The sequence below is a fragment of the Ranitomeya variabilis genome, chromosome 7 (genome assembly GCF_051348905.1).
Source record: "Ranitomeya variabilis isolate aRanVar5 chromosome 7, aRanVar5.hap1, whole genome shotgun sequence".
NCBI classification, from domain to species: domain Eukaryota; kingdom Metazoa; phylum Chordata; class Amphibia; order Anura; family Dendrobatidae; genus Ranitomeya; species Ranitomeya variabilis.
The window spans coordinates 148,136,039-148,159,305 of record NC_135238.1 but is presented as its reverse complement, the minus strand read 5'-3'; the positions used below and the strand labels follow the sequence as shown (position 1 = coordinate 148,159,305).

The 23,267-nt window shown below is 43.7% G+C and overlaps 1 protein-coding gene across 2 annotated transcripts in view; it reads left to right on the top strand.

Moving 5' to 3' along the window:
* The window catches only part of CYP20A1 (cytochrome P450 family 20 subfamily A member 1), a 72,581-nt gene that overhangs the window by 34,771 nt on the left and 14,543 nt on the right, over positions 1 to 23,267 (top strand). For both annotated transcript variants that reach the window (XM_077272006.1, XM_077272007.1), the window contains 2 exons: positions 9,637 to 9,752; positions 17,189 to 17,243. In XM_077272006.1, the coding sequence (XP_077128121.1) occupies positions 9,637 to 9,752; positions 17,189 to 17,243 (171 nt within the window). The remainder of the gene's footprint in view (positions 1 to 9,636; positions 9,753 to 17,188; positions 17,244 to 23,267) is intronic.

Genomic DNA, 23,267 nt, shown 5'->3' with positions numbered 1-23,267 from the left:
AGGGTTAATGCCAGCGGTAACGGACCGCGTTATGCCGCGGGTAACTCACTCCGTTACCGCCGCTATTAACCCTGTGTGACCAAGTTTTTACTATTGAGGCTGCATAGGCAGCCTCAATAGTAAAAACATCTAATGTTAAAAATAATAATAAAAAAAAAAATAACAAATCATTATATACTCACCTTCCGCCGCCTTTCCTTCGCTCCGGTGACCGGTCCATGCAAGCGGCAGGTTCCGGTGCTAAGGTTGGTGTGCGACAAGGACCTGCCATGACGTCACGGTCATGTGACCGCGACGTCATCACACCCTCGGACCGGAAGCTGCTGCCTGAACCGAACACAGGCGACAGAACTACAAGGGGCCCCTCGGAAGGTGAGTATATGTTTATTTTTTATTAACCTGTGACATACGTGGCTGGGCAATATACTACGTGGCACTGTGCTGTATACTACGTCGCTGTGCAATATACTACGTGGCTCTGTGCTGTATACTACGTAACTGGGCAATATACTACGTGGCTCTGTGCTGTATACTACGTAACTGGGCAATATACTACGTGGCACTGTGCTGTATACTACGTCGCTGTGCAATATACTACGTGGCTCTGTGCTGTATACTACGTAACTGGGCAATATACTACGTGGCTCTGTGCTGTATACTACGTAACTGGGCATTATACTATGTAACTGGGCAATATACTACGTGGCTGGGCAATATACTACGTGGCTGGGCAATATACTACGTGGCTGGGCAATATACTAGGTGGCTGGGCAATATACTAGGTGGCTGGGCAATATGCTACGTGGACATGCATATTCTAGAATACCCGATGCGTTAGAATCGGGCCACCATCTAGTTCAAAATAAAACAATAATAATAAAATCAAACCTACACATACAGTATTTGGTATCGCCGAGTTCAGAATCGCCCGATCTATCAATTAAAAAAAAAAAAAAGGATTAGCCTGATCGCAAAACGGCGTAGCGGGAAAAAAGTCAGAACGCCACAATTGTTTTTTTTTGGTCGCCGCGATATTACATTAAAATGTAACGGGTGCTCAAAAGATCGTATCTGCACCAACATGGTATCATTAAAAACGTCAACTCGGCGCGCAAAAAATAAGCCCTGGCCCAACCTGAGATCACAAAATATGGAGTTGCTACGGGTATCGGAAAATGGCGCAAATATATATATATATATATATATATATATATATATATATATATATATATATATATATATATATATATATATATATATATATATATATATATATATATATATTATTTTTTTTTTTTTTTTTTTTTTTTTTTAACAAAGCTTGGAATTTTTTTTATCCACTTGGATAACAAAAAAACAAGATATGTTTTGGTGTCTATGAACTCGTAATGATGTGGAGAATCATAATGGCAGGTCAGTTTTAGCATTTATTGAACGTAGTAAAAAAGCCAAACAAAAAACAAGTGTGTGATTGCACTTTCTCCTACGCCTCACTGGGGGACACAGGACCATGTGTGTTATGCTGCTGCCACTAGGAGGACACTAAGTTAACGCATAAAGAATAACTCCTCACCTGCAGTACACACCCTCCTGCTGGCTCAAAGTGAACCAATTCTTGCTTAGTGTCTGTAGGAGGCACTTGGGTCTGCTTTCAGACCCCACCGTTTTTATTTTCATTTTTATTTTTGTTCTATTTTTTCCCTTAATGGAGCGAATGGGGGCGACGGATCCTTTCTAGGTTCCGATCTCCCCCGAATCATCAACAGGCAAGTACGTGGAGCGTTCCTCCCGTATCCTTTCCTGCAACGTTGGATGCCAGCCCTGAGCTCACCTTACGGGCGACGGTTCCTTCCCGTTCCGATCTCCCCCCTCCATAGAAGGCGACCACATGGAGTAGCCCTCCATCTACCTCTCCTGGAGCCAGGTGCATAGCCGGACATATTATGTATTGTATTGTAGTTTTTCAAATTTAGTCCCCGGCTTTTCCCCTTCATGCAGGCCGGAGTTCTTGGCCACGCCCACCAGCAATTACTGCTGCCCATCTTTTCTAGCACTTCTCGTTCCCTGAGAAGCGCTCTCACAGATCTCGGCGGCCATCTTGGGACACCCACAGCGCTGATCCTGCAGCACTGCTCCAGCCCTCCTAATCACAGCCTTCAGGACCATACATTGCGGACCTCCCCTGGGGACTCAAGACACAGGACCTGGGTAAGCTGCAGATACATAGCTTAACCCTTCCTCTGCTAGTAAGCGCTTTCCTCAAGGCTACTATGTCTCAATCAAGGCCGCACAAAAAGTCTGGGAAAACCCACACTATTCTTCGCTGCATGTACCTCTTGTAAGGTCTCATTACCCCGGGGTCACAATACTGTATTGTGCACAGCTTGTGAACCGGTGACTGTCCAGGAACCACCTGTTACTGATACCGAACCTAGTGAGCCTGGTCCCCCTGAGTGGGCTACCTCCCTTACCCGGTCTATGGCATCCCTGGCAAAAGCGTTAGAATCATTCCGAGACCCCTCCTCTAACCAGGGCACTCTTACGGATGACGCTTCCGATCCTCAAAACCCCTCGTACTCTAGGGGTCGTACATTGCCAAGGAGCTCTCGCTTTTCCAGGAAAAGGACACATGCCATATCCCCAGACCATCACCGGGTTTCGGGCTCTGAGAGCTCCATTTCTCGCTCCCCTTCCATTGGGGCTAGTAGAGAACCTGTTTCAGAGGACGGTTCTGACACGTCCCTAGATCAGGAATTTCATCACAATCAGGAGACTCTTGACTCTCTCATTGAGTCAATGAATAAGGCTTTGAAACTTGAGGAGGAACCTTTATCTAAAACGGATCATGCCGTGTCCTTTAAGAGGACCAAGTGAGCTCACAGAGTGTTTGCCACTCATCCCGAATTTAAGGAAATCGTTGAATCTCACAGGATCCGTCCCGATAAACGATTCACAGGGCAGAAGCCTATGGAATCAAAATATCCCTTTGCACAGGATCTAAGAAATGATTGGTCTCAATCTCCCCCGGTAGATCCTCCGGTATCACTCCTGGCTACTAAATCTATTTTATCCTCTTCGGAGGGCGCCTCTATTATAAACCCAACCGATCATCAGATCGACAATATGGCGTGTTCAGCCTTTGAAGCCTCAGCAGCCGCGCTCTTCCCATCTTTTGCCGCTACGTGGGTGGCTAAGGCTATGACCCACTGGGCTAAGGTCTTGTCTTCAGCGGTGCTGGATACCCCGAGATAGCAGACCTCGCTACTCGAATAGAAAAAGCTGGAGATTTTGTAGTTACCGCGTCCCTGGACGCTGCTAACTGTGCTTCGCAAGCAGCAGCAAACGTCTTGACCATCTGTAAGTCCTTATGGCTCAGGGACTGGCGTGCGGATTCGGCTTCCAAAAAGTCATTGACTTCTCTTCCACATCAGAGCGGTCGCCTTTTTGGCGAAAATCTCAACCAATTAATTTCCAACGCCACTGGAGGGAAAAGTAAATTTCTTCCACAACAGAGACCCTTTCGGAACCAGCAGCAGCAGGCTAGGTCCCGATTTTTTTCGTTTCAACTCAAATTGGTCCTCTACTTCCACATCTTTCGGACCTGGCCGGGTACAACGTAGGGATAGAGGTCCTCAGACCTCTTACAAACCTTCCCCTTCTTGGAGAGGCAGTCAGGGTCCAGGGGATCCGGAGGACACCCTCAAAGTAGGCGGCCGCCTGCTTTCCTTCAGCAACGCGTGGCTCTCGGTCGTTCACGACGAATGGGTCCGCGACCTAGTGAACTCCGGATACAAGATAGAATTTTCCACTCTTCCACCAAATCGCTTTTTCCTGTCTTCTCCTCCCAGGGCAAGGGCATCAGAGTTCTTCCAGGCCATAAGCTCTCTAAAAGAAGACGGGGTTATTATCCCGGTTCCTCAAAGCGAAAGGTTTCAAGGTTTTTATTCAAACCTGTTCATTGTTCCAAAGAAGGATGGTACAGTACGGCCCATACTGGACCTAAAACTGCTGAACAAGTTCGTCAGGGTTCCGGATGGAATTGCTTCGTTCTGTCATCGCCTTTATGGAGAAAGGCGAGTTCCTGGCGTCCATAGACATCCAGGACGCGTACCGCCACATTCCTATATTACCTTCTCACCAAAGGTTTCTTCGCTTCGCAGTTCAGGAAGATCACTTTCAGTTTGCTGCTCTGCCCTTCGGCCTTGCCACCGCTCCCAGGGTATTCACTAAGGTCATGGCGACCGCCGTGGCCATCCTTCATACCCGAGGTGTGGTGGTGTTACCGTATCTAGACGATATCCTCATTAAAGGCCCCTCTTTCCGCACCTGCAAGGAGGCCGTGACCATCACAATAGATACTCTTTCTCGCTGAGTTGGAAGATAAACTTCCAAAAATCTTCCCCATTACCAGTTCAGCGAATTTCCTTTCTAGGAATGATACTGGACTCATCCCAGGGGTTGGTACTAATTCCCCCGGAAAAGATCTGTCTTACAGCGGGAAACTCAGAAGCTCTCCCAACCTCATACTCACTCTCTACGTTTCAGTATGAGAGTCCTCGGCAGGATTTTAGCAGCTATGGAGGCGGTCCCATTCGCTCAACTACACCTCCGCCCAGTCAGACAATCTCTCAGGTGGTGGACTTTGAAGTCCTCCCTGAATCAAGGGAAGTCTTTTCTCCCAGTACATTGGCTAGTTGTGACAACAGATGCCAGTCTTCTGGGCTGGGGAGCAGTGTTCCACAATCACGCTGCTCAGGGTCGCTTGTCTCTTCAGGAAGCACGCCTGCCCATCAACATCCTGGAAATACGGGCAGTCAGGTTGGCTCTTCTCCATTTCCATCCCTTCCTGGCGGGTCGTCCCATCAGGATTCAGTCCGACAATGCCACGGCTGTGGCATACGTCAACCGTCGGGGGAACACGCAGCAAGGCAGCCATGACCGAGGTAGCCCACATTCTCCTTTGGGCCGAGGAAAACAGCTCAATGATCTCAGCGGTTCACATTCCAGGAGTGGAAAATTGGGAGGCAGACTTCCTCAGCCGTCAAGGTCTCGACTCCGGAGAGTGGTCTCTCCATCTGGAGATCTTCCACCAGATCTGCTGTTGTTGGGGAACCCTGGACGTGGATCTGATGGCCTCACGGCTAAATTCCAATGTTCCCAACTTCATAGCTCGGTCACACGATCCGGTGGCCATCGGGGCAGATGCACTCGTTCACTCGTGGCATCAGTTCCAGCTTCCGTACATATTTCCCCGCTTCCTTTACTGCCGAGAGTCATCAAGAAGATCAGAGCGGAGGGGATACCAGTAATCCTGATTGAGCCAGATTGGCCGCGCAGGGCCTGGTACACCAAACTAGTTCAACTAGTCGTCAATGTCCCCTGGCGATTACCGAATCGCGCAGACCTGTTATCCCAGGGGCCCATTTACCACCAGAACTCCAAGGCCCTGTGTTTGACAGCATGGCCGTTGAGTCCTGGGTGCTAACACAGGCAGGCTTCTGTCAGAAAGTCTTTTCTACCATGATCAGTGCCAGAAAGCCTACGTCTATGCGTATATATCATCGCATTTGGAAGACATTCTCATGGTGCAAGGACCGAGGACGCTCTCCTCTTGAATTTTCCATTCCTTCCGTCCTCAAAATCCTTCAGTCGGGTTTGGACTTAGGTCTCGCCCTTAGTTCACTCAAAGGGCAGATTTCAGCCTTGTCAGTCCTGTTCCAACGTAGAATTGCCAACAGATTACAGGTGAAGACGTTCATTCAGGGAGTCTCCCATGTGGTGCCGCCCTATAAGATGCTGTTAGAACCATGGGACCTTAATTTGGTCCTCGGAGTCTTGCAGGAGGCCCCTTTTGAACCTCTGCAGGACGTTCCCCTGTCTTTTCTGTCATAGAAAGTTGCCTTCCTGGTTGCGTTCACGTCCATCCAACGAGTCTCAGAACTGGCGGCTTTGTCTTGTCAAGTTCCTTTCCTCATTTTTCATCAGGATAAGGTGGTTTGAGAACATCCCCGTCTTTTCTACCGAAAGTGGTCTCATCTTTCCACCTCAGTGAGGAAATTGTCTTGCCTTCGCTTTGCTCGGCACCAGTACATCGCACCGAGAAGGCTCTTCACACACTGGACTTGGTGAGAGCTCTTATGAGATACGTCTCGAGAACGGCGTCTTTCCGCATGTCAGATGCCCTGTTTGTGCTCCTGGAAGGGCCAAGGAAAGGTCTAGCCGCGTCCAAAGCTACGATAGCCAAGCGGATTCGTTCAGCTATCCAGGAGTCGTACCGAGTTAGATGTCACTCCGTCCCAGCAGGGATTAAGGCTCATTCTACTCGGTCAGTGGGTGCGTCTTGGGCCATCCGGCACCAGGCGTCGGCAGCACAAGTCTGCAGAGCTGTGAATTGGTCCAGCCTGCATACGTTTACGAAGCATTGCCATGTCCATTCTCAGGCCTCGGCAGATGCATCCGTCGGCAGACGAATTTTGCAGGTGGCAGTGCCACATCTGTAACTTGTGGGTACACGGAGCAATTGCAGTGGATTGTTTCCCACCCAGGGACTGCTTTAGGACGTCCCATCGTCCTGTGTCCCCCAATGAGGCATAGGATAAATAGGGATTTTTGTGTACTCACCGTAAAATCCTTTTCTCAGAGCCAATCATTGGGGGACACAGTACCCATCCTGTTAGCCTATTGGCTTTAGTTTTTTTTCTGTGTTGACTTGGTTTTGACATAGTTCATTCTTGTTAAATGTTGAAGTCCTACTGCTTTGTTACCAAACTGGTTCACTTAGAGGCAGCAGGAGGGTGTTTACTGCAAGGGAGGAGTTATTCTTTATGTGTTAACTGGGTGTCCTCCTAGTGGCAGCAGCATAACACCCATGGTCCTGTGTCCCCCAATGATTGGCTCGGAGAAAAGGATTTTACGGTGAGTACACAAAAATCCCTATTTTTGCAATTTCACCACACTTGGAATTTTTTTCCCCATTTTCTAGTACACGTCATGGTAAAACCAATGATACAGTTCAGAAGTACAACTCTTCCCGCAAAAAAACAAGCCCTCACACGGCCATATTGATGGAAAAATAAAAAAGTTATGGCTCTGGGAAGAAGGGGATCGAAAAACGAAAACGCAAAACTGAAAAATGCTCTGGGGGTTAAAGTAATGGACATCCCCCTTTAAGCCATCCAGCTCTCACTTATGAGATAGAAATTGCAAACATCGTCAGGAAATTAACCCTTGCTGCCTCCGCATGATTTATTTATTTTTTCTCTGCAGTTCAGGAATATAAAGAAAATCTAGCAAACCTATTTCATCTTTCAGTTCTAGGGTTACTATTTCTTCAGTGAGGCTCTGTCCATACTATTTTCCCTTTGGAAATGCGGCGCATTTTTAACCCCTTTACCCCCGAGGGTCGTTTGCACATTAATGACCAGGCCAATTTTTACAATTCTGACCACTGTCCCTTTCATGAGGTTATAGCTCTGGAAAGCTTGGCGATTCTGAGATTTGTTTTTTCGTGACATATTGTACTTCATGATAGTGGTAAAATTTCTTTGATATAACTTGCATTTTTGTGTAAAAAAAAAAAATAAAAATTTTGCAATTCAAGTTTGAATTTTTATGCCCTTAAATCAGAGAAATATGTCACACAAAATAGTTCCTAAGTAACATTTCCCACATATCTACTTTACATCAGCACAATTTTGGAAACAAAATTTGTTTTCGTTAGGAAGTTTAAAAGTTGACCAGCGATTTTCGAATTTTTACAATTTTTTTTTTTTTTTTTTTTTTTTTAGGGACCACCTCACATTTGAAGTCACTTTGAGGGGTCTATGTGGCAGAAAATACCCAAAAGTGACTCCATACTAAAAACTTCATCCCTCAAGCTAACCAAAACCATATTCAAGAAGTTGATTAACCCTTCAGGTGTTTCACAAGAATTAATGGAATGTGAAAGGGGAAGAAATGAACATTTAACTTTTTTTTCACTAAAATTAAAATTTAGACTACTTTTTTTTATTTTCCCAAGGGTAACAGGAGAAATTGGACCCCAAAAGTTGTTGTGCAATTTGTCCTGAGTATGCTGATACCCCATATGTGGGAACCACTGTTTGGGCTCATGGCAGAGCTCGGAAGGGAAGGAGCACCATTTGACTTTTTCATACCAAAATTGGCTGGAATTGCCATGTTGCGTTTGGAGAGCCCCTTATGTGCCTAAACAGTGGAAACCCTACACAAGTGACACCATTTTGGAAACTAGACCCTCCAAGAAACTTGTTTAGATGTACCTAAACAGTAGCAATGCCCAACAGGTGCCCCCTATTTGGAACTATTCCAGTGTTTCCTGGTATATGAATTTTATAATGTAAATGGCAGTTATGCAAGTCAGAAATGAATTTTGTAATGCAAGGAGGTGTGGTACAGTCTGAAGCATCCTTTCATACACAGGCCAGGTTTATTGGGGCAGTTGTCACATTGATAAATGGTTTCCTTGCATATTCCTCTTTTGTAACCCACTCGGCACCTCTTTTTCCACTTTGAGGGACCTCCCCCAGGAAATGTTGACCTGGTACGATGGAAGTACTGGGGCCCTCTCCTTCCTGATCTCCAAAGATTAAGGCCTTGATCACTACCTCGTGGTACTGAAGGCATGACGTATCGGTCTGGCCTGCACATCATGATAGCAGGAAAGCGTTAAGCATTGCCATCTGTACGATGTGCACGGCCAGCTTCTTGTACAACACCTTGGCCTTTCTCAAACCACTGTACGGTTGGAGGAGTTGATCAGAGAGATCAATGCCCCCCCCCCCCCATGTTTTTGTTGTACACCAGTACACAGTCTGGTTAGCAGACCTGTGCAGAGGTACCTCGTACAGTGCCGAGGGTGCTGCCATCATCATGTATGGTGGTCAAGAAAGACCTCACTCTTGTACTTGACCACCAGCAGATGGTCGCTACTTTGAGCTGTGTCGACTGCAACAAAATGCAACATGTTGCATTCGGCGCAGCGTCAAAACGGTGCATGCAGAGGCATCCGCATACATTCGCATGGCCTGCGTACCCAGTGTTAAAGATAGGTACGCAGGGCCACGCAGCACGCAAGGAGTAGTAGGCAGAGTTTCATGGAGGAAGTACGCTGCCATCTGCAGCCCTCCCATACGCTAGTGTGAAACCAGCCTAACAAGGATATAAAAATTGAAAGTTTGCAAATTGTGAAATTTTTCAATATGGCAAAATTCCAATATTAACACAAAACGAATCAACCTAAATTTACCACTAACAAAGTGTGTGTGTGTGTATATATATTATAACTTCAAGGCCATACTTTACTAGCAGCCTTCTAGTCTCTGACCAGGCCAATTAAAATAAAAAAATCAAAAAAAACTTTAGCAGTGTCACTTCATGTAGTATTTTATATTCTATTTTCATAACAATGTTCAAGGTAGCATGCCTGTATGTATTGCATCTGGTTTCCAAAGATGGCATCATTAGTTGGCTGACAATCACTTTTTTTTTATTTTATTTCTTTTATAATGACAATACGGACAGTTTGTAGTTTAAAGAAAACAAAGCAAACCAGAGCATGATGTTGCCTAAATTCCAGTATAGTTGAGTATACATAAGTTGTTCCTCTTGTGTTTCAAGCTCTGATGGAAATGGAAACTGTGCTGAAAAAAGCCATCAAAGAGCGCAGAGGGAAGAACCCCGGCCGACATGTGTTCATGGACTCATTACTGCAAGGAAACCTCAATGACAAGCAGGTGAGTCTGCATCGTAGAGTACAAACGCTCCTAAAAATTGTAAAGGAGCACTTGGTAAAGTGTGTGCCGAGGGTTTATTGCAATACTCAGTTTTTCAGTCATGTGACTTCAATTGTGGCCTCCTAAATTGCACAGTGCGTTTTTAGGTCACTTTTTGGAATTTTATGAATGTAAGTCTGAGCTCCTTTCTGAGTCGGATAGACTTTCATTGAGAAAGTAACCTCCTCTTCGCACAGAAGACCCAGCAGGTTACTAATGCGGACCAGAGCGCCGCTGAACACTGCAGACCCTGACCGGTCCCTATTATGGTCAGCATACACAATACTATTTACTAATATATATATGGGGAAATGTAAAGAAAATGACAGCAGTGCTCCATTACAGGGAATGTTTAATTACCGTATTTTTCGGTCTATAAGACGCGTCCCAGGTTTAGAGAGACACCGTATGCACTACTAGACGTGGAAACTTAGGCACTCAACTTATATGGAGTTTTTTGTGATTTAATGTAGTCATCAAATAAACGTTTCGGCCAGAGTGAATGGCCTTCTTCAGTAACAATTGCTATCAGAGGAAGATGAAAGCGTAGGTGAACGAAGTTATCTCATCAGCACTGAAGCAGTAATATCTGTACAAAGGAGTAATGTCCAAACTGCTGTAACTGGTTGATTAATGGAGGCCGAGGAGGGGCAGCGTGCCGGTGTGTCTGGCAGGGTCGCGGCATCCACCGCTGACTAGCAGTGGATGCCGCGTCCCTGCCAGACAAACCAGCACACTGTCCCTCCTTCGCATCCCAGGTTTAGACAGCAGGAAATGAGAAAACATTATTATTTTTTTCCTGTCAATATGGCCATGAGGGTTTTTGTTTTGTTTTTTGCCGGATGAGTTCTACTTTTGAACGACTTAATTAATCTTACCATATAATGTACTGGATAATGGTAAAAATGTATTTTTTTTTTTTTACAATTACCATTTGGTATTGCTGTGTTGAGAAATGCCCAATCAAAACATGAAGCAAATTAATCTAATTGGTAAATGGCGTAATGGGGAGGAAAAAAAAAAAAACACCACACATCAAACCGCCAGAATTACGATTTTTTATTGGCAGTTGCAATATTGCAATAAAGGTGATCAAAACGGTATCAAAAACATCAGGTCGGCGCGCACAAATAAATAAAAATTATAATTATATGTTTGCTATCCACAGATGTATAATGACCTGGAGAATCAGAATGGCAGGTTAATTTTAGGATTTAGGGAACAAGGTAAAGGAAAAAAAATGTGAAATTGTACTTTTTGGCAATTTCAAAACACAGAAATTTTTTTTGTGCCCTGTGATCATGTGTCAGGGGTGCCGATGGGCGTGTCTTGTCATTTGCTTTTGCCAGGTGCAAGTTAACCCCTTTACGACTTTCGACACATCTCTACTGCAACTGCAGTCACTGCGATCGTATTAAAGTGTTGGCTCCATCTTGAAGCAGGGCACACGGTGTCGTCATTCCAGGAGGTAGTGATGCGCCCCCCCCCCCCTTGCAACTATAATCACTGTGATTGGCTGTTCAGAATTCAACAGCCAATCAATCACCGTGTTTCAGGAAATCGGATTGCCTGAAACACTGATGTCCAACCTGCGATCTGTGCTATGCCAGTCACCAGGGCTAATCAGAGCGCACAGACCACTTCTGACCTCGCAGTGACAGCCATGTACTTCCTCATTCAAGTTGTCCTTCTGTGAGCTGTGCTGGGCCTTGTGGTGTCAGACTTTTTGTGCATCACTGCTGGTGTTTGCTTGTGCTGCGGCTGAAGAAAGAGTTCCTGATACTTGCCTGATCTTTCCTAATCTCCCCCACTTCTGTCACCGAGCGTTGATCAGTACTTGAGCGCTCTAATTTGTTTTTTGGGGTTTTTTTCAGGTTCATTCTTCTTGCAGCTGTAAAGCGTTGATCTCTGATCCTCACTCGTGCTCGCTGTTTTCCACAACTTCGTGTGTGTGCATCCTACCACACTGAGCCACTGATCACTCACATCACCAATTAGCACCCGCACTCGCTTTTGGCAAGGAGGTTTTTTTTTGCACCACATCCGTGCATGCGTACTACATATATTGATAGTTAGTCAGTGACTAACATCACTGACCGGCCTTCGGTTGTTGTGGTGTGTGTGTTTTTTGTTTTTTTTTCCTGCAAGTATCAGTTCCACCCCTAGCCCCGCCTTGCTATTTTTTTTTCCCCTTCTCCTCCTCCTCCTCTTCGTGATGCTGAATTGCCATGCAGATATGCTAGGACAGAAACTGGCCCAGCGCCCACTATTACTGGCCCCGTATGGACCTTATCCACCCCCACCAACACACACACAGCACAATCAGGTATAAAATTTGACACTTCCGAACTTGCAGAAATTGACTTTTTCAAAGTCCTCTTTTCTGAGGAATTTTGTAAACTTCATGGTGGCCCAAACAAATTTGTTCGCCCAGCAACTTTTGCCACAAAACCACCCTTCATCATTTTCTAACTGGACTCCCGTAGACGCAGTAGAAATTAAGACTTTTGGGGCCTGGTCCTTCACATGGGGATAGTGAATACTGGAGTGTTGGTGCTTTTACATAACACTCCAGTGTTCCGCATGGCTATGACCCGGAAATCTTTTGAGGCCATCCAAAAAATATTTGCATTACAACGATAATGCAGTGTCCTCCCAGAAGTGACCTCCACCAAATTTGACCATCTTTTCAAAGTTCGGCCAGTCATTGTTCACTTGTTTCTGAAGTGATTAATCAAAGGGACATCTGCGTGAATGAGTCCCTAATCCATTTTAAGGGGAGGCTCAAATTCTGGCAATACCAGACCAGTAAGGCTACATTCACACTAGCGCCGTCACAATGCGTCGTTTTGGAGAAAAAACGCATCCTGCAAAGTTGCCCGCAGGATGCGTTTTTTCTCCATAGACTTACATTAGCGACACATTACGACTTATGGCCACACGTCGCATCCGTCGTGCGACGGATGCATCGTGTTTTGGCGGATCATCGGCACAAAAAAACGTTCCATGTAACTTTTTTTGTGCGTCACGTCCGCCATTTCCTACCACGCATGCGCGGGTGAGACTCCGCCCCCTCCTCCCCGGACATTACAATGGGGCAGCGGATGCGTTGAAAAACTGCATCCGCTGCCCCCGTTGTGCATTTATTTCACAACGTGCGTCGGTACGTCGGGCCGACGCATCGCGACGGCCCCGTACCGACGCTAGTGTGAAGGTAGCCTAAGAGGGTTGCGTACAGAATTAAGCTGTACAAACTGGGAGAGTACCTTAGTACACCCACAAGTTTAGAGTTTATGAAGGGAAGGACACCCATATTAACCCCCCTGAATACCCCCCTATTTTGGGAGGGAGTGGGAGTTGGTGCTCCCACTGCTGGATCAAAGTGATCACGTCTATGTAGATAACTTTTATTCCAGCATTCCACTCTGCGCAAAGTACTGCATCCTGGGGTTCTTTCTGCAAAAATCTGAGACCTCCCTAGGACGCTAATTAAGCAGCTGCTCAGAAAGGGTGAGAAGAGCCCAATGTAGCGACAGCATGCTGGTGGTCAAGGACCAGAGGGATGTTTTCTTGACCCACCATACATGGTGAAGGCAGCACCCCCGGCACTATACGAGGCACCTCCTACACAGGACTGCAAACCACACTGTATACTGGGTACAACAAGAACATAGGGGTGGTGGGGTTGGTTTCTCTGATCAAGTCCACCAGCCGTACAGTCCCAAGGTGTAGTATAAGAAGCTGGCCGTGCCCATCGTACAGATGGCAATGCACAAGGCTTTCGTGCTAGAACTGAGAGGAAAAATCTCAGATGAACCCAATCATTCAATAACCTTAGTCAGAGTGCAATCCAATCAATTTTTTTTTATATCGGATTGCACTTGTCCATTTAACCCTTTTCTGACGTTGGGCGTAAGTATATGCCCACGTCGGACTCCTTTCCTTTGATGTGGGTTCCGGTGCTGAGCCCACATCTTTCCTGGCACATGTCAGTTGACATGTGCCTCTAATAGCCGCAGGTGGAATTGCGATCCACCCGCGTCTGTTAACTAGTTAAATGCTGCTGTCAATCTCTGACAGCGACATTTAACTCGCGCTTCCGGCAAGCGCGAAGGAAATTTCCTCTATTGGTGATCCTGTCACGTGATCGTGGGTCGTCGATGGGTTGGCATCTGATCATCACCTGTGTAGCAGAGCCAATTGGACAACTGCAGCTTCTACTCTCCCATAGAGACTATTGAAGCATGCAAAATAAGTTGTTGTTTGTTTGTTTTTTTAAATATTAAATACGAAAATATATAAGATCAAATCATCCCCCTTTCACCCCATTCAAAATAAAACAAATAAAAATAAAAAAAATCAAACCTACACATATTCGGTATTGCCAAGTTCAGAATCGCCCGATCTATTATAAAAAAAGAATTAACCTGATCACTAAACTGCGTAACGAGGAAAAAAAGTAAAAACCCCAGAATTACTTTTTTTGGTTTCCGCTACTTTGCAATGAAATGCAATAACGGGCGATCAAAAGATCATATCTACACCAAAATGGTATCAATAAAAACGTCAGCTTAGCGCACAATGAATAAGCCTTCACCCAGCCCTAAATCACAAAAAATATAGATGCTACACGTCTCAGAAAATGGCGCTTTTTTTTTTTTTTTTTTTTAACCAAAGTTTGGATTTTTTTTCACCTCTTAAATAAAAAAGAACCTATACATGTTGTCTATGAACTCATAATGACCTGAAGAATCATAAGGGCAGGTAAGTTTTAGCATTTGGTGAACATAGTAAAAATAAATAAATAAATAAAACAACCAATTGGGGTTAAACGCAGATGAGTATGAGCCCTTAGGCTTAGACCCCACAGTGTGGTTGCCTTTTGCAGGCAACAATCATGACCAGATGATGACTCAGTTTGCGGTAATATTGCAGTTGCGCAGCGTGTGAATGCAGACTACAATCCTAGGAAGTGAAGACAACAGTGACAGGAGAGCTGCTTACAGCGATTACAGCGCTTCACATATTTTTGTTACTTTAGAATGAATGACTTGTCAACAGTAGCACCCAACATCAACCTAAAAATCCCACAGAATAAGCTCCATATTTATTCCCCAAAGGCCTCTAATGATGAAGAGGTGACTGTTTGCAGACAAATAACGTCAACTTACAGGTCCAGGAAAGTGTATGAGATGTATAGAAATGTTGGGTGGGGGGGTTTGAAGCAGTGTAAACTGACCTGCAGTGTATTTTTGAAATCTACATCATCTCAATTTCTCTTGAGGTAGATTATTCGGTTTATTTGTGTATTTTCTGTTCATAGGTTTGAATGAAATAAGGAAAGTCCACTGATTAGAAAAAAAAATGCATGTGCATTTTTATTGCATTTCTGCAGCTTAAAAGCACTAAAATACATGTAATCTGTACTTATAAATAGTTCTTATGAAAGCTAGTATCAAGTAACAGGAAGATTCCACGTTTTTTTTTTTTCATTTTTTATTTAAAACGACTTGCCAAAAAGAGCTAAAAAGTACTCAAGCGCGAGTAACCTGATTTAGCTAATAGGTGCAGAGGATGTGCAACATCAAATACTCCTCTTGGGAATGTAACCTGAGTGCATGGCTTACTTTTCAGTGTGGATTCAGCACCTGCTGTATTATAGGAGTTTCCTGGATTTTTCAGGGTTTTTTGGGCTAAGAACTTACTAGCAGCTAGGTGCCAACTACCTGCTTGTTCTGCCTGCAAACATTCTCCCAGCTGAGACTAGTCGCAGGCCTCTTTTGCCAGCGATTCTCCTGTTTCTGGTGATTACAGCAGCTTCTCCTCTTCCAATCTGTTCTATGGGGTGTCACTGCCAGTGTCATGCTGATTGCCTAACTGTGAGGAGTCTGGTGTCAATCAGCATGACACTGGCAGAGATGCCCTGTCAACAGCGGAAAAGGAAGAGCTGCTCTATTGACACAAAGTCAAAGGAAGAATCATCTCCTGAATCGGGAGACTATCTAAGGGTAGAACTGACAGGTCATTGGCCATTATCTTCTGGTAAGGTGTTGACCCAATAGGGAAAAAGCCTAATAGTCCAAGATAACCCCGTCCTATAAGCTGTTGTGTATGTACATGAGTAATAAGACTATTTCTGACCAATACTTGACTGGTATCCTGCATTTTTAGCCGTTTTTACCTGTGCACTAAAGGCTTTATTTTTTGTTCCTTCCTCCTATGCTCTCCTTAGACTTTTATTTTTTTTATGATTCGGGTGTAATATGATTCCTCGCTGAAATGCGATTTATAAATAGAGGGTACCCCTTAGAAGTATTGAATCAAGCAGAAATTCGGGCAGAGAAGCTGACTCAATCTCAGTAACTTAGAAAACGAAAAATAAAAGAACCCCCTCTTGGAGATAAAAACACTAGAAAATGTACCTTCACTTTCACTCAGAGTCCAATTGACAAAGTAGTATATGCGGCGATAAGAAAAAATTGGCATATGCTACATAGTGATAGGGAACTAGAAAAAATAAATACGTTAGATCCACAATTCGCACATAAACGTACTAAAAATTTGGGAGATTTATTAGTGCACAATAGGTTATTGCCTGCACAAAATAACTGGTTGATTTACCTAAAGGGAATTTTAAATGTAAAAACTGCAGATTTTGCCACTTGCATAAATTAGACAATCCTTTAAAAATTGGAGGTATAACTCACAAAGTTCGTGATTTTAGATCATGTAAGAGTAGGTTTGTGGTTTATGCGATTTTTTTGCCCTTGTAATTATTTCTATATTGGAAAAACCATACGCCCTTTGGTAACAAGGTTTCGAGAGCACTACAATTCTATAGTATCAGGTAAGGGGTGCATGCGGCTTATAAAGCACATGCAGGAAAAACATAATGGCAATTCTGAACTGTTGTTTTTTGCAGGGCTTGATATAGTTAAATATCCGCCTCAGGGGGGTAATCATAATAGGCTCCTTTTGAGGGAAGAAGGGAAATGGATTATAAAGACTAATGCCCAAGGACCGCTCGGTCTGAATGACAAGTTAGATATGGCGGTATTTTTATAAAAATTACTCCTATAAATTCGGTCTATGTTCAGTAAGCATATGTGTATAATACTGATATTAATGGTAAAAGGCAATTTATTTTAAAATGCAATACTAATGTCAGTAACTTGTTTTGTCATGATGTTCATGTAGCCTTTATAAGAGGAAATGACATCATTTTAACCTCACATGGACCCGTAGAAGTGCTGGTTGCACGAAACGGCCGTCGTCCTCCTCCACTCCCCGCACCCTCGCTAATACCTGGAATGTGTTTCTTTTTAAATTAGATTGCATTTGCTCTTTACTGCATCTTGTTTGTCAGAATTGTAGAATCTAAAGACTGTTTTCTCTAGGTCCTGGAAGACTGTATGATCTTCTCCCTGGCAGGATGTGTGATCACCGCAAACTGTAAGTTCTAATCATAACAGAGGTAATCTAAAGTAACTGTCACGGACAGACCTTTTTTATTATTGCATCCAACTGAAGTGTATTATTGCTATGTTTGTATCATCAATGCAAACAGTAAGCATATAATGGTCCAACAAGAGACCAGCACTCGCTTCAGCCACAAAAGAAAAGGGGCTTTATTTCAATTCATGGTAAAATCAATGAAATTCACACAGTGGTACAAAGCAAGGCAGTGAAGGCAACCACAAAAACTCTTTCCGGCACCATGCTTCTTGCTTCTGACCTGTGCGGTCCTTAGTCTCGGCCCTTTTTGTGATTGTGTTCTATGCCTTGCTTAGTACTGCTGTGTGAATTTAATGGATTTTATCTTTGAAATAAAACCCGCTTTTATGGATTAAGTGGGTGCTGGTCTCTTTTTGGACTAATTCGGCCTTGATGATTTTTTTTATTTTTTTTAACAGTTCACTAAACAGGTGAGCTGAATGATTTTTTTTTCACAATAAGCCCATACTACTATTGATTAGGAAAGAGCCAAAAATACAAAATGTTCTAAATATTAATTTCCCTTTGCAAAGCTATGTAATTGCATATCATTTACGGTAGTCTTAGGTCTTTGTTGGCAATGTCTTTTATATTTTCCAGTATAAGTTAATATAGTATTTGTTTTTATTCTGCGTCTGGGATGCTGTGTAGTAACTCCATAGTAGATGCAGGTAATATTTATTTGATTTTATAAAAGTATGATGCATGATACTTCAGCCTCTGAAGCTAGCACCTGCACAGCATGGAGACATGAGACCGTTCATTCAAAGGGGTTGTCCAGGTTTGAGTCAATCACTTCTGATGACTCGTGTGAACTCGCTCTTGCACGTATTTTAGCTCATTGTCCAGCTCAGTTTTTGTTTCCATGCTTGTCTGAGCAGACAGATACTTTCCATTATTGAACTCTGTTTGTATCATGGACACATGGCCCCATCGAGGGTCCATCTGAATCTCATTTTTAGGAAGATTTAGGCAGAACCCCTGAACGCAGTGCAGGAAATGGTGTGAACTGGACTGAAGGCTCCACACAACTGTTGGTCAGTTAAAAACATCTGGTGGGGTTAATTTAACTCCTCGTGTCAGAATACAGCTTTTTTTCATATTTGCTCCTGGACAAGCCCTTGCTTACTGATATTTTGATTTGTGCATATGCTTTTATTTTTTTACCAAATTATTTTATTAAATTAATCATTGCTGTTGTGTGTTTAAACTTTTTGTTTTATAATATATTAACTATGTGTTTGACATGCACATACAAGCCTGGTAAGGGGACACAAAAAGTGCATATGCTGTTGAAAGCTATACTTCTTCTAAAAAAAAATGTATTTATTTTTTCCTGGCACAAACAAGAATTGTGGGCTTTGTTTATAAAACTGACTAGGACAATAAGTTAAAGGGAACCTGCCTTATGGTACCGTCACACTCAGCAACTTTGCAAAGAGAACGGCAACAATCCGTGACGCTGCAGCGTCCTGGATAGCGATCTCGTTGTGTTTGACACGCAGCAGCGATCTGGATCCTGCTGTGCCATCGCTGGTCGGAGCTAGAAGTCCAGAACTTTATTTCGTCGCCAGGTCGGCGTGTATCGTCATGTTTGACATCAAAAGCAACGACGCTAACAATGGATGTAATGGAGCTAACAACCAGCGAGAACGAGAAGTGAGTCGCCGTTACGTCACTGGATCGCTCCTGCATCATTCTGGAGTTGCTATGTTTGACGTCTCTACAGCGACCTAAACAGCGACGCTCCAGCGATCTAGTTTAGGTCGGCTCGTTGTCTATATCGCCGCAGCGTCGCTGAGTGTGACGGTACCTTTAAGTGGAAAAAAATCCTGTATTTACCTGCATAGTGTTCACAGTATTTAATCTGCAGGTATATGCCATTTCAAAGATATGTGGCAGTATAATCTGATGTGTAGTTGCAGAGAGAAAACAAGGTTACATTTTCCCTGCAGCTACTAAGTTCCAGTCATCAGGGTGGTGCTTAGAAAGTAAAGTCATTTCTCTAAAGTGAGCATTTGTAATCCACTCCCACTTATTTCAGAGAGAGAATTCTAAAACACTTAGACATGATGAGGACAGGTATTTGGGTTCTGGATGTAAATAAAATTGTTTCCATTCATTTTGCACAAAGTATACTATAAATGTGTAGCTTTTTTATAAAGCTGATGAACTAGACAACCTTTTGTACAATATGCTGACTCCGTTTTGATGAAGACCTGTTGCTTGCTCCAAAACAATTGTTAAATCACTTAATTTAAAAATTAAATCCATGAGCTCCCCTGATTCTACTGCTCTTCTGCTTTATGCTGTGACGCTGCATTGCAGAGATTTACACATTTGTTGCTTTTGAAGTACAGTATGTGAAATCTTAGCTTGCAGTGCAACTGAATATTTCTTCAGTTTTCCCTGGGGGGCCTGCACGTTTGCCCCTTAGACTATGTCAATCTCATATTGGCAGCAGCTGTGATTGACCACATCTGGGAGCAGTGAAAACGTACGCCCCCAGAGAAGACTGAAATAACTCCCAGTTGTCTGCTAGAAGAGATTTCACATACTACTCTCCAAAAAACAACTAAATTGAATATCTCCACAGTGGCATGATGTAGCGCAAAACTGAGAAAGGCAGATGTTCTTTCAGTTGTTTAATTTTGTAGAAAAAAAGCAGATCACAGACAAGGCATAAAACTAAAGTCATTTCAAATGGCAACTTTCTGGCTTTAAGAAATACTGAAAGAAATCAAGAACAAAAAATGTAGTAGTAAGTAATTTGTTACTTTTTTTAACCAAGCATAGGGGAACAATTATGGAATCACTCAACTCTGAGGAAAAAAATTATAGAATCATGAAAAACAAACAAAAAAACACTCCAAAACATTGCTAGTATTTTGTTGCACCACCTCTGGCTTTTATACCAGCTTGCAGTCTCTGAGGCATGGACGTAATGAGTGTCAAACAGTACTCTTCATCAATCTGGCTCCAAATTTCTCTGATTGCTGTTGCCAGATCAGCTTTGCAGGTTGGAGCCTTGTCATGGATCATTTTCTTCAACTTCCACCAAAGATTTTCAATTGGTTTGAGATCTGGACTATTTGCAGGCCATGACATTGACCTTAGGTCTCTTTCACACATCCGTTTTTTAGAATCAGTCACAATCCATCGTTTTTAGAAAAAAACGGATCCAGCAAATGTTGCTGCTGGATCCGTCTTTTTCCCATAGACTTGTATTAGCAACGGATTGTGACGGATGGCCTTCCGTTTCATCCGTCGTTTGACGGATCCGTCGTAAAGTCCTCCGTCGGCAGGAGACAACGGACCTAGGAACGTTTTTTGTGTAAAAAGTCGGACAGCGACGAATCCTGCGCTGTCCGTCGTTAGCTATAATGCAAGCCTATGGGCGCAGGATCCGCCGCTGTCCATTAGAAGACGGAATCCAGTGACGGATTCCGTTTTTTGAAACAGAGCATGCCCAGAAGAATTTCTATTCCTTTAATTTTACCCCTTTTTCCATTTAGGGAGAATCTCTCTCCCTCTCTCTCTTTTTCTCTCTCTCTCTCTCTCTCTCTCTCTCTCTCCTACTCCAACGGATCCATCAAAAAAACGGATCCAGTGCATCAGTTTTTTACAATCGGCACAGGATCCATCTTTTCCACACTTTGACGGATTGTGACTGATTCTAAAAAACGTAAGTGAAAGAGGCCTCGTGTCTTTTTTTTTTTTTTTTTTTTTCAAGGAATATTTTCAGTTTTTGCTCTATGGCAGGATGCATTATCATCTTGAAAAATGATTTCATCATCCCCAAACATCCTTTCAATTGATGGGATAAGAAAAGTGTCCAAACTATCAACATAAACTTGTGCATTTATAGAAGACTAGATGGTTGCCCGATTCTAACGCATCGGGTATTCTAGAATATGTATGTTCACATAGTATATTGCCCAGCCACGTAGTATATTGCCCAGCGACGTAGTATATTGCCCAGCCACGTAGTATATTGCCCAGCCACGTAGTATATTGCCTAGTTACATTGTATATTGCCCAGTGACGTAGTATACAGCAGAGCCACATAGTATATTGCCCAGTGACGTAGTATACAGCACAGAGCCACGTAGTATATTGCCCAGCTATGTAGTATATTGCCCACCCACGTATGACACAGGTTAAAAAAATAAAAGATAAACATATACTCACCTTCCGCAGGCGCGTTGTAGCTCTGTCGCCTGTGTGGGGTGCAGGCGGTATCTTCCAGTCCCAGGGTGTGATGACGTCACGGCAGGTCCTTGTCATGCAGGACCTGTCATGACGTCGCGGTCACATGACCGTGTAGCGGTCACATGACCGTGACGTCACGGCAGGTCCTTTCCGCGCAGGACTTGTGATGACATCACGGTCACATGACCATGACGTCATGGCAGGTCCTTCTGCCAGAGCATCTGTGCCACCGGAACGTGCCAGTTGCATCACGAGGAGCGGGAAAGGCGGCGTAGGTGAGTATATAATATTTTTTTATTTTTTGAATTATTTTTAACATTAGATGCTTTTACTATTGGCGCTGCATAGGCTGCGTCAATAGTAAAAAACTTGGTCACACAGGGTTAATAGCAGCGGTAACTGAGTGCGTTACCCGCGGCATAACGCGGTCCGTTACCGCCGGCATTAACCCTGTGTGAGCGGAGGGGAGTATGCGGGCGCCGGGCAGTGAGTGCGGGGATTAAGGAGTGGCCATTTTCTTCCGGACTGTGCGCGTCGCTGATTGCTCGCGGCAGCCATGACAGGCAGCTGGTGAGACCAATCAGCGAACGAATAACCGTTACAGACAGAAGGACAGACGGAAGTGACCCTTAGACAATTATATAGTAGATGCAATGACAGCCATCTCCGCAGTGCCTTTACCTGACATGCAGCCCCATATCATCAATGACTGTGGAAATTTGCATGTTCTCCTCAGGCAATCATCTTTATAAATCTCATTGGAATGGCACCAAACAAAAGTTCCCCTATGCTTGGTTAAAAAACTAACCATTACTGACTACCGCATTTTTTGTTCTCGATTTCTTTTAGTGTTTCGTGTTAGTACTGTTTTGTGTTTGTATATGTGCTGCTGTCTCCCTCTCAATATGCTGTCAGCTTGATCTCTTCTTTCTCCTTCCTCTCTCCGCTTGAACACTCCTCCTCTTCCTCTCACTATCCTCTGGTTTGGCATCCTTATCTATCCCTTCTGTGATGCCGCTCATTCAAGAATACAGAGAAGAGAGATCTCTGTTTAGGCCTTGGATTTTGTTGGTCATTGCAGTATGAGCGGAAGTGTCGGCATGTATAGTTCTGGCAGATTGCTCATACTATCTATCCTCCCACTGAAAGTGACTGCAGGATTTGTAGCTGTACGGAAATTTAGGGAGGGATGCTCTGTATGAAAGTAACAGTGATGTGCTCCAAAACCAGTCAACATGTCAAAGGCGCACCAGCGGTTATGCATTTTTATTTTTTTTCTCTTAATAATCTGATGAAATGATGGGAACCCTTTAAAAACTGAACAGTAGAGCTACAAAAACATGTGTAGCCCTGGCCTTGGAGTGCTACTCTTTATAGGGTTATTATCAAGTTTGGAGGTTTATCCTCTATCTGTGTAATAGGGGCTAACTTCCTGATTGCTGGGGTCTGAGAGCTGGGACCCCCACCGATCCAGAGCCCCATGTGTATGGAGTAGTGGTTGATAATGTGCATTGCTGCTCAATTCATTCTTATTGGAGTGCCAAAGATTAGTCAAACCATCAATGAATGACCTCTGATCCATTCATGAGGCTATTCAGAGTCCCAGTTCGCAGGATTGGTGGATTGGATTATATATACAGTTGTGGCCAAAAGTATTGACACCCCTGCAATTCTGTCAGATAATACTCAGTTTCTTCCTGAAAATGATTACAATCACAAATTATTTGGTATTATTATCTTTATCTAATTTGTCTTAAATAAAAAAACACA